The sequence below is a fragment of the Alligator mississippiensis genome, chromosome 4, assembly GCF_030867095.1.
Source record: "Alligator mississippiensis isolate rAllMis1 chromosome 4, rAllMis1, whole genome shotgun sequence".
Classification (NCBI taxonomy): Eukaryota; Metazoa; Chordata; order Crocodylia; family Alligatoridae; genus Alligator; species Alligator mississippiensis.
The window spans coordinates 219,520,880-219,535,085 of record NC_081827.1 but is presented as its reverse complement, the minus strand read 5'-3'; the positions used below and the strand labels follow the sequence as shown (position 1 = coordinate 219,535,085).

Sequence of the window (14,206 nt, the reverse complement as noted above, 5' to 3'; positions counted from 1 at the left end):
CTAGCAGAGGTCTGAAGGACTGAAAGGTAAGAATCCCCCCACGTCTCATTTCGGGCTTTTCCCCTGCCCCCCAGGGTTCCCCCAGTCTCCCTCCCAACCCCCAGGGCTCCCTGCCCCCCCCCCACCCCCCAAATCCCTCTTCCCACTTCTGGCTGCTATACTGTCTGTCCTAGGGGAGCAGAGCAGGGCACTGCCTGCCTGGCCCCCCCCTGCCAGGGCCATCCTTTGGGGGAGGTGAATTGGAGCGGCCATCCCAGGCCCTGTGCTTTGTGGGGCCCTGCAGAGCTGGGCAGGAGCCAGGCAGAGTGGCCCCACCCCTTGCAGTGTTAAAAGGGCCTTGCACAGTTTGATTTGCCCCAAGCCCCACACACCCCTACGGTCGTCTCTGCCCACTGCCACTACTGCTGGGCTGCTGCTCTTATCCAGGCTAAGCCCAGCCTAGGGAGCAGCAGCACTACACCTTGGTGTAACATGAATCAGAGATGAACCTACCCCGGGGTGGCATAACTTTGAGCCACCTAATGAGCGAACTAGCTTAAAACTAGTTTCAGGTGTTAATGTGTGGATGATTATGGTGTTAAGAGCTCCAAGAGCCACCCAAAATTACCACGTAACAAGGCCCTTAGACACACCAAGTCTATAGTTTTCCCCTTTTAACTTGAAAGGCAAGAAAGTTGGCACACGGGGCACTGCCATAGTAAAGGGACGCAAGTGGGGCGATCGCCCCAGGCGCCGAATTGAAGGGGTGCCAACATGCACTTCCCAGCCAGAGCAGGGCGTGGGACAGAGCTGCAAGTGGCTCATTTGGGGAAGCGTGGGAATGGGGGGAGGATGGCTTCTGCTACAGCACGCACTCCCAGGCAAGCAGGGGGGGGTGCCCTCTGGATCTGTGTGTGGGGCAAGGGCGGGCTGCCACTGCCAGCTTTGCCCCAGGTGCCAAACTTCCTTGCCACAGTATTGCACAGGGGGATTAAGACTTTTCCCCACCCAATGCTGAGGACTAGACCCAGTTCTCTCTATTATTTGTAGCATCCTTTCATTTTGTGCTTCTGCCACACGATTCAAGGATTTTCAGGATTTTCAAAGCTTCTTTGTTTTCTTGAAATGAAATATTTTCAAATATCACTCTGAATAAAAGGAATATGGAACATAAATATTAGCTTATTCACTCATCCATAAGGTTTCTAGCCTTTTCAGTCTCCAGTGTCAAAGGAAGAAATGAACTAGGCTGGAATTTAAACCCAGTAACGTTGCTTGGTAGAATATAGTTCAGCCTCAAAGTTATGAAGATGGGACCTGAATTACTTTAGCTGCTGTGAATGCAAAACTGCCACTTGAGCATAAAAGCATACTTTGGTGCTAGGTTGTATAAACAACTATAAAGTGCTATTGCACACAATATTAAATCTCATGTTTATATAACAGTTGCCATTAAAGTTCATATTATTGAAGACTCTATCATTCACCATCTATTTAATTATTAACAAACTTCAGTCTCATAAATGGTGCAAATGAAACACATTAAATGACAGGATCAATAAAACTTGTAATGCAGATGGTGTATTTTTTTCTTTAATCACTTTTGTCAAACTTTTAAGATAAGTTTCTGGTGGAAGGTCTGGTTAAATATATACTATCTATAATAAAAGCTAGGCTTATCTAAGGTATCTTCTGTCCAAATGATTGCTAGATTTATTGCCACAACAAGATATAATATTAAAGCTGAACAAAAGGGTTTGAAACTAGGTTCATCCAAAAAGAAAAGTGATTTTTTTTTTCCCCGAAAAGCCTGAAAAACCCCCCTTGCGAGAAAAAGTATTTCATAAAAGACACAAGTACCCTCCAATAAGGACTAAAACTTCACCATCAAGTCAGCACTTTCAGGGTGATTAGTAACAAAGTACATTTTTGCAGATTAGTTGCAATCATCATGATTATAGAGCTTGAGTATCATATAGGTGTTCATTTTATCTATGTAATCAATAGAGCAGAAGGAATGGAGAGAAGGCCAAGGTCAGATTATATGAATACAAGGTCCAAGAGACAGAGCAGAGCAAGGACAATGACGGTTTGAAAACTAGGAAGGTAATTTGCAAGTCATGTCTGAAGTGTACTGGAATCCAGGAAAAGGAAGGGTGCTGAATGGTAGCATTCCTGAAGTCAGCACATAGTACAGGGACATGGAAAACTTGTATTTCTCCCTATCTTTTTTTTCTCTTCAAGGAAAAAAGATACCAAAGAAATCCATTTTGGGCTGGCAATAAGAAGTGATTAAGGTACAGATATGAATTTCAACAGAGTAAACACTGAAGTGACTATAAATATCAGCAGTGTTTCAAAGACAACGATAAACAAAACTGCAGATGGTTCATGACCCATCATCCAACCTTTGGGTTAAAGCAGAGATCTCTATTTTCCAAGTGGCTGGGGATTGCAGGCCACGTAGGCCACATACTGTGCCACATGAGCCTCCTGACACCCACTGCCACACTGTGTAGGTTCCCAATGTGCTCCTCTTTCTCCTGCCACTGCACAGCATGAGCCCTGATGCACCACATGAGCCCCTGACATGCCCTATGGTCCCAGTGCATTAACATGCAGCACTACACAAGCCCCCTACACATGTGGATGTGTGACTTGCAGTGCAGTCCCACTGCACAGTCCTTCCCCCCGCCACACAGTGAACACCTCCCACTGCACCACACCAGCATGGATGGGCTCCATCAGCCCTGTGAGCCACGCTGCTCAGTCCTAGCCCCCATGGGTGAGGCAAGGCAGAAGAAGCTGGAGGAGGGAGAGGGAGCCTGGGGACTCTGGCAGCAGTAGCCAGGAGCAAAGGAGGGAATGGCACCCAGACTAGGAATCTGGGGGCTGCAGTTTAACCCCTCGGGGGCCACATGAGGTCCATGGGCCACCACTTGGACAGCCCCAGGTTAAGAAATACAACTGAGTTAAAGATAATTACATCCACCGCAGACCCATTATAAAGAGGACATTTTCACTGTCAACTGCAGAAGTTATGTCATGACCAGGTGCTTTTGCCCACACAAGAAATCCGCAGTGAGATTTTAAAGACAGACAGAAAGAGAAACAAGGATAGAGTTAGGAGGTAGCTGGTAATGGATGGGTGAGACTGATATACAAGACAAGCTCCAACCTGAGAAATGAGGTAGGAGTCATATTAGGAGAGTGTAGTGCTAAATAAGCCAGCCTTCTGCTCAAGAGATTTGAGAAAGATAAGTCACAGATCTCACAAGCCGCAGTTGTCTGCAACGGTCAGAAGAAAGATGGAAGGATCCATGATCATAGAAGCAAAAAATAGCAGCCTTGAAATATGAGATCATATAACCCAGTGATAACCTTTTCAGATTTATGGCACCGCTCAGAAAAAGCCAGCTCTTAGCTTTCCCTTGTTTCTTGACCACAGAAAAAAATAGAGAAATTCTTCCATTGTAAAGAGCTTGAAAGGCCACAGCAGGTCAGAATGTTCCCGACACTATGGAATTTGAAATTTCCTACTTGAAATTTCTGGGTTTATCTTTTGAATCGTGCATTGCTGTTTGCACACCTAATAGTGGTAATATTATGCAACACTCCTTCAAAGGATCTCGCAATACCCTGACTGAGAATAACTGATATAAAATAGGGGTGCACCGAGAGAGAATTTTTGGGCTGATATCAATGGCTGAATTTAACGAGCCACGTCACCCGATACCGATCTGATTCCGATATGCAGTCATACAGTGTGGAAAGTGGCACCCGGCTGGTAAGTCTGTTGTGGGGGAAGGGGTGAGGAGGGAAAGAAGAGGCATGGGGGAGCAGATCAAGGCCCCCACTGGGAGGGAGGGAGTGGGGCTGGAGCAGGTGTTGCACAGCCAGGGCAGGGCACAGGATGGAGCTGCAAGTGCTTTGTTCAGGAGGTGTGGGGGGTCAGCTGCATGTACCCTGAGAGGGCACAAAGAGCACATGCCCCTGGATCTGTGTGCAGGGCGAGGGCAGGTTGCCATTGCAGGATGAGGCCAGGGCAGTGCCAGGCTCTTCCGAGCAGTGGGATTGGGGTGGGCTGCACTTGGGGCAGACAACGGCAGCGGCAATGCTGGGAGACTGCAGCAACCCCAAAATTCACTCAGAAGGTCATCTAATCCAACCCCCTGCTCAAAGCAAGACAATCCCCAACTAGATTGTCCCAGCCAAAGCTTTGCTAGCCAGGTTTTGAAAACCCCCAAGGATAGAGCTTCCACTACCTCTCTGGGTAATCTGTTCCACTGTTTTACTACCCTCCTAGTGAGAAAATTCTTCCTAATATCCAACCTTGGGCAACTTAAGACCATTGCTCCTTGTTCTGTCATGTTACCACTGGTTTCCTGGCAGCAAAAAACAAGAACCATTACTGTGTGGTACCTTTCACAGAGGAAAGATGATGCAAGCAAGAATGGGAAAAAGTGTGTAATGAAAAGAAATTCAGAAAAAGAAAGACTGGGGAAAATCAAACTAGAGAGAGGTGAATTATGTGAAGGGATGCAGAAAAGAAAGAAGAAAAACCATACCTTTCCTCCAGGGAAACATCCTTAATCAAAACTTGTTATGAGCACACTGGTCTTTCAAACTGCTTCTCAAAACTTGGCAGTTCCAATGAATCCATTCAGAAGTGATTATACCATTCTTTACTTCTGGGACACCTTTCAGAGACCTCATATTGCTAAGCAAACAATTAAGCCTCACAGAAACTCCACAAAATTGGTATTGTTGTTGCACACATAGTTGTTATTAGACTTAGATTGTAAAACAGACATGAAGAAGTAATGTTTTCCAAAAATGTCCACTAACTTCAGATCTGAGAAATTTAGTGATGCTGTTTAAGACAGTATGAAAAATAAACACTCAAAGTGCCCAAAGTTAGTGGGCATTTTCACAAATTGAAGCTTAATAATTTGCTCCCTGCTACATAACAGCAAGGTTAATGAATTCTAGTCTCCAGTCCTGTGCTCTAACTGCTAGACCATAGTTCTTCCTCAGTACCAAGATCTGGCACATTTGACTACACCCAAGGGGCGCATCTACACATGCAGGCACATGTGCTTGCAGCAGCTCAAACAGGAGCAGCACAAATCTGATCTGGGGAATTTCGCCTCAGAGCACATGCCCAGACATGCACTTTGGTGTGGGGCAAGATGTGCCACTTGAGGCAAAATAGCCCTGCCCAGCTCCTCCTGGATCTGTGGCCAGGGGGTACAAAAACCTGGCCAGTGCTGGCTCCAGCAGGATAAAATGCTGCCCTGGCAAGCAGCTCAGGGCTATTTACTCTCAGGAGCTTCTGGGGGACACTGGCACACATGACTCTCAAGTGTGCCAGGCTGCAGCCCCTCCACCTCCACCTCCAGAGCCTCCTCTTGAGGTTCTGGTTGAATTTCACCCCCCACTTTTCTGTTTTTGATCACTCCAACCGCAGCCTCACCAAGTCTCAGGGCCTCCTGGTCAACCTCCTCCTGGCCCTGACCAAGTGGGCCCTGTACTTGACCAAGGAGGCGGCTCTGGCCAGGAAGGTGCTTGGAGATTGTGGTGCCACTTTCTTCTCACTCATCCATGCACAGCACCAGTGGGTGGTGTCCACCAGCTCCTTGGATGCCTTTGAGGACAGGTGGGTGCAGCCCAGGGGTTCTGCTCAGTATCCTCCTAGGTCACACTTATTTCCCCGTTTTGACCCTTTGACCCACAAGACACTCCTATTCTTTTTTTTTTCCTCATTAGTTGTCCCAAGAATTTAGTTGTTCCATTCATCCATTAGCTCCTATAAAAAGGGGCTACTAGTTAGCCATGTGGGCCTTGTCCACGGTAACTGGATGGACAAATAGACAGGAGCTTCTGAGGCCACCCCAGCGGCTGAGCCTGTAATCCACCCTCATCCCATCAGCTGCTGGGAACCTCAGCTGGCAGATCCTCCATGCAGCCATCGCCACGGGCATGTATATGGCAAGTTTCACACACACCCTGGTCTCCTGACCCTTCTGTGGTCAGGGGAAGACCCTGGCACACGTGACACTCGAGTATGCCAGGCTGCATCCCCTCCACCTCCACCTCCAGAACCTCTTCCTTAGGTTCTGGATGAACTTTACCCCTCACCTTTTTACTTTTGGACACCCAATCTGCAGCCCCACCAAGACATGGACCTCCTGTTAACCTCCTCTTGGCCCTGGCCCAGTGGGCCCTGTATGTGACCAGGAAGGAGGCTCTAGCTGGGAAGGTGCCTGGAGACCACAGGGCCACTTTCCTCTCACTGGTCTGCTCATGTTTCCGGTCGGAGCACCACTGGGCAGCATCCACCAGCTCCTCAGATATCTTTGAGGACCAGTAGGCATGGCCCAGAGAGCTCTGCTCAGTGTCCCCCCCAGGAGCACTCATTTTAATGTTTTGACCCTTTGACCCTCATTTCACTCCTGCCTGTTTTTTGCCATTGTTGTCCCAAGAGTTTTGTTGTGTCATTCATCCATTAGCCCCATACAGTAGGGGCTACTAATTATCCGGGTACACCTTAGGGCCCATGGTACTTGGATCAGACAAATAGACAGGAGCTTCTGGGGCCTGGCCAATTGGTATATGGGGACACTACCCCTTGGCCGGCTGGACTGCTGAAGCAACCCTACCTTAGCCCTGCACCCTCTACCCACTGCAGCAGTCTGGCAGTGTGGGGCTGTTGCCTGGCTATGGCCCGCTGCCACCTGCAACAGCATATGGCCCCAAGGCTGCGTGCCTGCCAGACCTGGATGGGGACTGCACGGCTGCAGCAGAGGCACCTGCACCTCTGGGGCAGCTGTGGGCTGTGGCTGCACGGCTGGCCTTTATACAGCACTACTGCCATGTGTGCTGCCTCCTTGCCATCTGGACAGCTATCGCCTGGAAGATGTTCTCAGTGTGGTGGCCTGCTTTGAACTATCAAAGCATGTCCTCCTGGTCCCTAATGGCCAGGAGGTCAGCCACCTCCAGCTGGGTCCCGGGGGCCAATCCTGAGCAGGCTCTTCTCCCTGGGTTCTGTCACTTGCCTCTCTTCCAGGAATTCTGGTGTTCCCTATTTGAAAACTGCAAAATCTCTAAAAAAAAGCCCAAATTCACTCTTTAAAATACCCCAAAATCCATGTTCTTCCACAATTAAAATAAAAGACCACTATAGATAGATAGTGATAGCAACAGCGACAGCAAGGGGGGGGGGAAGTTGGAGAATGTTTTATTGATATATTTACAATTTTAAAGCAATCTGTAAGTCTACCAGTGACTCTATCATCATAATAAAATAACTTCTAAATATCTATATGTTTTGATGTTTGCTTTTGGTTTCCCTAGTTATCATAGAACAATTAGAACTCCCCCTGACCCCTTCACTAACCAGGATGTGGGGACAGCTGCCCCTGCAGCCACAGCTCCTGCCAGCAAGTCTCAATCTGGCAGCTGGGCATGATGGATGTGTGACGGGGAGGGGATGTGGGGTTTGCAGGAGAGGGGTGGGAAGTGGTGTGGGGGGATGTGGGTGGGTATGTGTGGGGAGACATGCGAGGCGTGAGTGGATTGTAGAGGGACTGTGGGAGTGGGGGGACTGTGTGGGGGGGCTGCTCAGGAGGGGTAGGTCCCTTGCCCCCAGCACAGGGCGCAGCCTCCCCACGCAGCACATGGACTGCCACCCCCCCCCTCCCCGCAGAGCCCACAGCCTCTCCCCGCCCCCCGAAGTCACAGCTTATCCCCACAGGGCCCACATGCACCCCCCCCCATACACACAGGGATCCAGCCCCCCCTCCCCCCCAGCAGGGCCCACAGACCGCTCCCACAGCAGCAGCAGCAGCCATGGCGTGCTCAGGACCTGCTGTGGCCAGAGCTCCCAGCAGCACGGTGCAGCCCCAATTGCCTTAGAGCCAACACTGCTTGTGCCACCTGTCACAGGGCCAGCCTGGTGCAGCACGGGGTCGTGCAGCTTCAGGCAGCACTGGGGCCACTCGGGCTGTTACCTGGGGTCCAGCCCCACTCGCAGGGACCGCGTGTCAGCAGGGCCGGGTCCTGCCTCCATGGGCCATGTATGCTGTCGGACCCAGCTGGGCTGGTTCTGTGCTAGGCAGCGGGGGCAACACAGAGACGCTCTGGCCAGATGCCAGAGCATCTCTGGAGGTCCAGCCCCAGCTTGCCTCAGGACACAGTGGGGAGCTGTGCCCTGCGCCACTTTTTCCCAGGGTGTTTTTATTTGATACGTGAAAACTGAGGTATCAAATTTTGAGCCTGCGCTGCAAGTATGCAGAACAGGGAACATTTTTTCATTCTCAGCGTGACTCTTGTGGCATCTCAAACTGGTTTGAGATGCCACTAGAGGCACATATGCACTCATCTAGATGCACTCAAGAAGTCCATTTACCAGATCCAAATTGTATTGATGTGTATGAAACAAAAGGAATGTTAAGAAATGTATGCAAGGGAGAAGGGGGAAAAATAATGAGCTAAAGAAAAGCAAGAAAAACTAAAAGCTACGTAAACCTATTATCTATTGTCATCCCCTGACTTTAATCTAACCACACTGATTAAAAAGTGGAAAAGGTGATCTTTACTTGATTCAAGCCTTTATCAGAATTAAGTTTGGTTCACTTAATCAGTCATGAGATTTAACCTTTTTTCATGTCTTTCTTAGCCACCCCCCTTTCATCCAAGGACTCCATTTTCAGGGGTGGCTTGGGGGAGCTATAGCTACCCCAAAATTTGCCTTAACCACCCCCGTAGTCACCCCTCCCACCACCACCCCTGTCCAAGCCCCTCAACTCCTGTCCAGGCAGCTGCTGCCTGCCCTGCACAGCTGAGCCTGTCCCGCTCCCACCCGCAGCCCACAGAGGTATGGTGTCTTAAGTGGGCATTGTTAAAAAAAACAAATAAGTATGTTTGACCACAAGATGTATAGCACAGCAATTTTCTGTCTAGCCCACCTCAGTCCCCCGCACTGGGAAGAGCCTTGCGCCGTCCCTCTCCATTTTGCGCCGTCCCTCTAGCTTTATTCACATTGCACAGTAATTACTTGGGCAGAAACTCTTGAACTCAAAGGGAGTATTCAGCTGAGTAAGCTGTACTGAGCTCAGAAAAGGGTGGGTGATGCAGTCAAACAATCAGTAACTAAGTGCTTGGGGTTAGACAGAACATTTGCACCACCTATATTATCTCAATTCATTGCTGATAACTACTAATATCAGCAATCATTTTTGTTCAAAGTTCACAAACACTGTACAGATATTGAAGTCTTACCAGACATGATTTTCACTTTAATTGAATGTAAAAGTAGAAGGAAGCCCTTTCCCCTTTCCTGTTCAGAGAGCAATCAGAACCACATAACTGAGCTTTGAACAAGTATTTTAGGGAAGTGCTATTTCCTTTTCTTTCACTCTCCCAGGAACTTGCTAACAGGCCTTGTCTGCTTCAACACTAGGGGTTGATAAGCAAGTAGTACAGGAAGTGCTGTATGTTACTATTGTGCATCTGGGGGCAAAACAGTAAATAAATAAATAAAAATAAAACAGGCAAAGCTAATATTGCAGTGCTAACCTCCAGCTATCAAAATGAGCATTCCTTCACAGTAATAAATGGCCATACTGCAATTGTTGCACATATATCAATTTAAACATTACTGAATTGCTGAGTTAAAAGATGGCAACAATATAATGGCACAAAGTAATTCTATGCACCAAGTTATTTCCTGGAAAAGAATGCTTTGTCTTGTTGAAATAACCATGGAAATTTTAGGTGTACTGAAATGAATTAACCAGTTATGTTGACCAGGACAATAATCAATAGGGCAATAGTTGACCAAGAAATCTACTTTTTCTAAAATCACAAGGACTGCATGCATGCTGTTTTCTGAATTTGTCTTAAATCCAAATTATTTCAAATTAAAACAGAAACTGACTGTAGAACACCACTTTGTACACATCTGATTACCATATGTACTCTACAAGTAAAACTTTTTTTTTCTAGTCTCTTCTTTTAGAGGCATTAAAAATAAATGCACAAGCACGACACCATTTTTTTTAAATTGAGACAGATATAGTGTTATGTTGCCAGCAAGATTAGGGATTAATAAAAATCACTATATTCCAGGGTCCTTATCAGCTTTAAAAACAGAATGCTCTAACCAACTCTTACACATCCATGGGAAACCTGGACTCCCAAAGAGAATGCTGGCTAGCTGTGTTAGTGATGACTGAATACATGTGTGCCTGAAGAACCACCCCCAGACAAGCTTGTCACATATGTCACTTCATGCTACATTCTTCCAGGGTGCTTCCTACAGCAAAGTCTCATGTTAACCCATGTGCCAAAATCCTCCCATGTACACATTCCTGACAACTCACCGAAACCTTCTCTGTGCTGCTCTTCCCTGCCCCCACAACTACTTGAAAACTTTAGGCTCCTATACACGTGCAGGGAGGATGCTTCATCAGGCTGTAATTACAGCGCATCAGAGCAGACTCAATTAACTGAGTCTGCTACAGTGCACTCCAGCATACCCCAGCATCACATGTATCAGATTCCTCATGCTGAAAGGCAGCAGTGGTCCACTTTAAACTAAAGCTTATTTGATGAGCTTTAGTTCAAAGTGCCCTGCCACCATTTTTCAGCACGGGGACGCTGATACATGTGATACTCTGGGTGCTTTAATTAGCGTGATACTTGGAACTGTACTAATTAAAGCAAATTTCATTGTTAACATCTGCTTATCATGAGGCAGGCAGGAAACCCCACCCCGAAAATCCACCAACCCACCCACCCTTGTGTCCCCTTCCAAAACAACTGAACTAGTCATAGGATAGGACTATATATAAGATCCAGACAGTATAAACCATAATTTCTATTAATATCTAACTATTAGTGATGATTAGCACGCATTGCAAAACTATCTTTACTACCATATCTTTAGTCTAAAGGATCTTTAGTGGTTCTCAACCATTTAAGACTCAAGGCAGCCCTCAGAAAATGCTTTCAATCTTAGCTTTCACTCATTTTTTGTCTTGTTGCAAAGAACTCAGAAGGACCACAGCAGGGTCTGAATGCTTTTCTGAATGACTTTGTGACTCACATTTGCACTTAACAGTGCTTGCATTGCTTGGTGCCCTGCATCACCCTTGAAAGGATCCCAAGGCAATCCAGCATGCCATGGCACCTTGGCTGAGAAGCACTGCTCTAAAATGTGGAAAACCCCAAACCTCAGTACACACAGCAGAGATTACTTCGAGAGTATTCTGTAACTATTAGCTATCAGGATCTGGAATACTTGCTCAAGATGCTTACAAAAGAAAATGAGGCTTCTAAATATCTGTTCTAAATATCAGTGGGAACTCTGCATTTCTCTCAGGTTTATTCCAATCCCACACTGTTGTAATGCAGCAGAATGTAGCTTAAAATTCTACACTGCAACACTGCACAACTGCTAATCATGAGGAAGTAAAACAAAAAATAGGATTTGAAACTGTGCTATATTGCTAGTTTCTCACCTGCTAAATGTGGATTTAATGTTGTTTCAGATTACCATCCAAGACTACAACCTCCCACTGGAAAACCCCTTAATCACCCAAACTGACCAGAGTCCAAAAGTCAGTCCCCACTAGCATTCTGCCGTCAAACTGCCTGATTTCTGCAAAAGTGCTGCCTATTTCATACCATACACTTACGTAAAACTGTTTTGTTCTCAACATTCTTTAATGTGGATATTTCTTCTCCTCTCCTACAACATGCCATATAAAACTGACAGACTAGATTTTTCCTGTTGTGTCTACAATTTTCAGCCCCGATAAGAAAACAAAGTTGCCAGAGTGACATATTTTGACTGCGCTTTGGGAAAAATTGTTTATACTTTTGGGATCCTTTGGGAACGGAGGTGGGGCTTATTTTTAATTTAAGAAAAATAAAATCTAGTGACATCTTCAAAAGTGAGCTGCCTTCCAGAGGTTCAGAAGTCTTGGAGTACTACACCTAACCACCTTACTTGCTGGAGTCTAAAGATTTGGCAAGACCTTTGCTGACACTGAGTGAAAGCTCTGGACAAGTATTTCCCCGAAGCTCTGACATTTTGTCTGCTCCATTATCTACAAAGGATCAAGCGCTGCCAACTCACTGTTTGTCAGTAAAGCTACCGGAACGGCTATGGCAGTAACGATCACGGCAACAGCAAGAAACCCCAGGAGCCACTTCACTATGGTCTGCAAAGCACAAAGAGAACTTGAAGTTAGAAGTGCCAAGCGTGTGTTACTGTGGCAAGTGTGTGTTCATGTGTGTGCGTGTGTCAGTGCTAGGGTGTGTGTACATGTGGGTGTGTCATTACTGGGGGGGTGACTCAGTGCTGGGGCTGTGCGTGTCAGTGCGTGGGGGGTGCATGTGTCAGTGCTGGGGGGATGTGCACATGCCTGTGTGTGCACCAGTGTAGAGGGGTGTGCGCATGTCAGTTTTGGGAGATGTATGTGTGTATGTGTGTGTCAGTGCCGGGGGGTGTGCACGTGCATGTGTCAGTTCTGGGGGATGTGCCTGTGTATGTGTGTGCATACGCATGCGTGTGTCAGTGCTGGGGGGTGGGCACATGTGTGTCAGTGCTGGGGGGTGGGCAAGCATGTGTCAGTTCTGGGGGATGTGTGTGTGTGTGTGTGTGCTGGGGGGTGGGCATGCATGTGTCAGTGCTGGAAGGTGTGCACGTGTGTGTGTTGGCACTGGGGAGCCATGTGCGCATGGATATATGTGTGCCAGTGCTGGGGGTGTGTGCGTGTGTGAGTTCTGGGGTGCATGGGTGCATATGTGCGCGTGCGTGCTGGGGGTAGGCATGTGTGCGTGTGTCAGTGCTGGGTGGTATGCACGTGTATGTGTCAGTGCTGGGGGGGCATGTGTGCATGCATGTACATGTGCCAGTGCTGAGGGAGTGTGAGTGCCAGTGCTGGGGGTATGTGCACATGTGTGTCAATTCTGGGGGAAATGTGTGTGTGCGTGCGTGTGTGTGCGCACACATGCTGGGGGTGGGCATGCGAGCGTGTGTCAGCTCTGGGCAGTACGCACGTGAGTGTGTGTCGGCGCTGGGGGGCCATGCGCGCATGCATGTATGTGTGCCAGTGCTTGGAGTGTGTGCATGTGTGTGTGTCAGTTCTGGGGGATGTGTGTGTTCATGTGCGTGCGTGTGTGCGTGCACGCTGGGGGGTAAGCATGTGTGTGTACGTGTGTCAGTGCTGGGCAGTATGCACATGTGTGTGTCAGTGCTGGGGGGGGCATGTGCGCATGCGTGTGTGTGTGCCAGTGCTGAGGGGTGTGCAAGTGCGTGTGTCAGACCCGGAGGTGCTCGTGCCAGGCTGGGCTGAGGCTGGGACTGGGCACTGCCCTCCAGCCAGCGCCCGGCGCGGGGGTGAAGCCGCGCGGAGCCCCCGTCTCCCTCCCTCCCTCCCCGCAGGCGGCGCGGGGACCCCGGCCCCGGGGTGTAGGCGCCTCCCGGCTCCCAGCTCCCGCCGCCCCTTCCTCCCCGGCGCCCGGGGCTGACCTTCATGGCCGGGCGCTGCCGCGGGCTCCTCCTGGCGCGGGGGCAGCAGCGAAAGAGGCGAGCGGGGCTGCCCGGCCGCCGCACGCGGGCTCAGGGCGGGGCGGGGCGGGGCGGGGCCGCGCCGGGCACCTATGTGTGTGGAGCGCGCGGCGGGCGGGCGGGCCGGCCGGGGGGGCTGGTCCTGCGCCGGCCCCGCGCGCTTCGGGGGGACGAGCCTCCTCGGTGCGCCCGTCGGCCGCCGACAGCCCCTACGCCTCGGGGTCCTGCTCGCGAAGCCTGTGGGCTAGTCCCCGCCGGGCAGCCTTGTCCCCGGGGCTGCAGCTGTGCCTGCGCGGGTCGCAGCCGGCTGACGCTCCCAGCTTGCCGGAGGCAGCACGGCCAGCCCCGCGCTGCGCTGGCAGCCGTGCCCCTGTCGCCCCTTCAGCAGCGGATGCCGTTCAGGGGTGTGCGGAGCCAGGCCGAGCCCCAGCGCCTGGGTGTGCCCGCGGGGTCGGCCCTGGGGCAGGGGCAGCTGCTGGCGGCTGCTAGACGTGGGGTGGCAGAAGCGGGGCAGCATCAGTCCTGCAAAGATGTGGGCAGGCGGTTAACTTGAAGCAAAGTAAATACAGTAGAACCGGATTTTTTTTGTGGGGGCGGAGGATGGTTCACCGCTCCTTCAGTTTCTACCACTTGGCTAAATTAAGG

The 14,206-nt window shown here is 49.6% G+C and overlaps 1 protein-coding gene across 1 annotated transcript in view; it reads right to left on the bottom strand.

Moving 5' to 3' along the window:
- DPP4 (dipeptidyl peptidase 4) overlaps positions 1-13,628 on the bottom strand; it is a 61,341-nt gene extending 47,713 nt beyond the window's left edge. The window contains exons 1-2 of the mRNA XM_059727338.1: positions 13,523-13,628; positions 12,125-12,209 (exon numbers count right to left, since the gene is read on the bottom strand). Coding sequence (XP_059583321.1) covers positions 12,125-12,209; positions 13,523-13,528 — 91 coding nt within the window. The 5' untranslated portion in view covers positions 13,529-13,628. The remainder of the gene's footprint in view (positions 1-12,124; positions 12,210-13,522) is intronic.
- Positions 13,629-14,206: the final 578 nt, after the last annotated feature.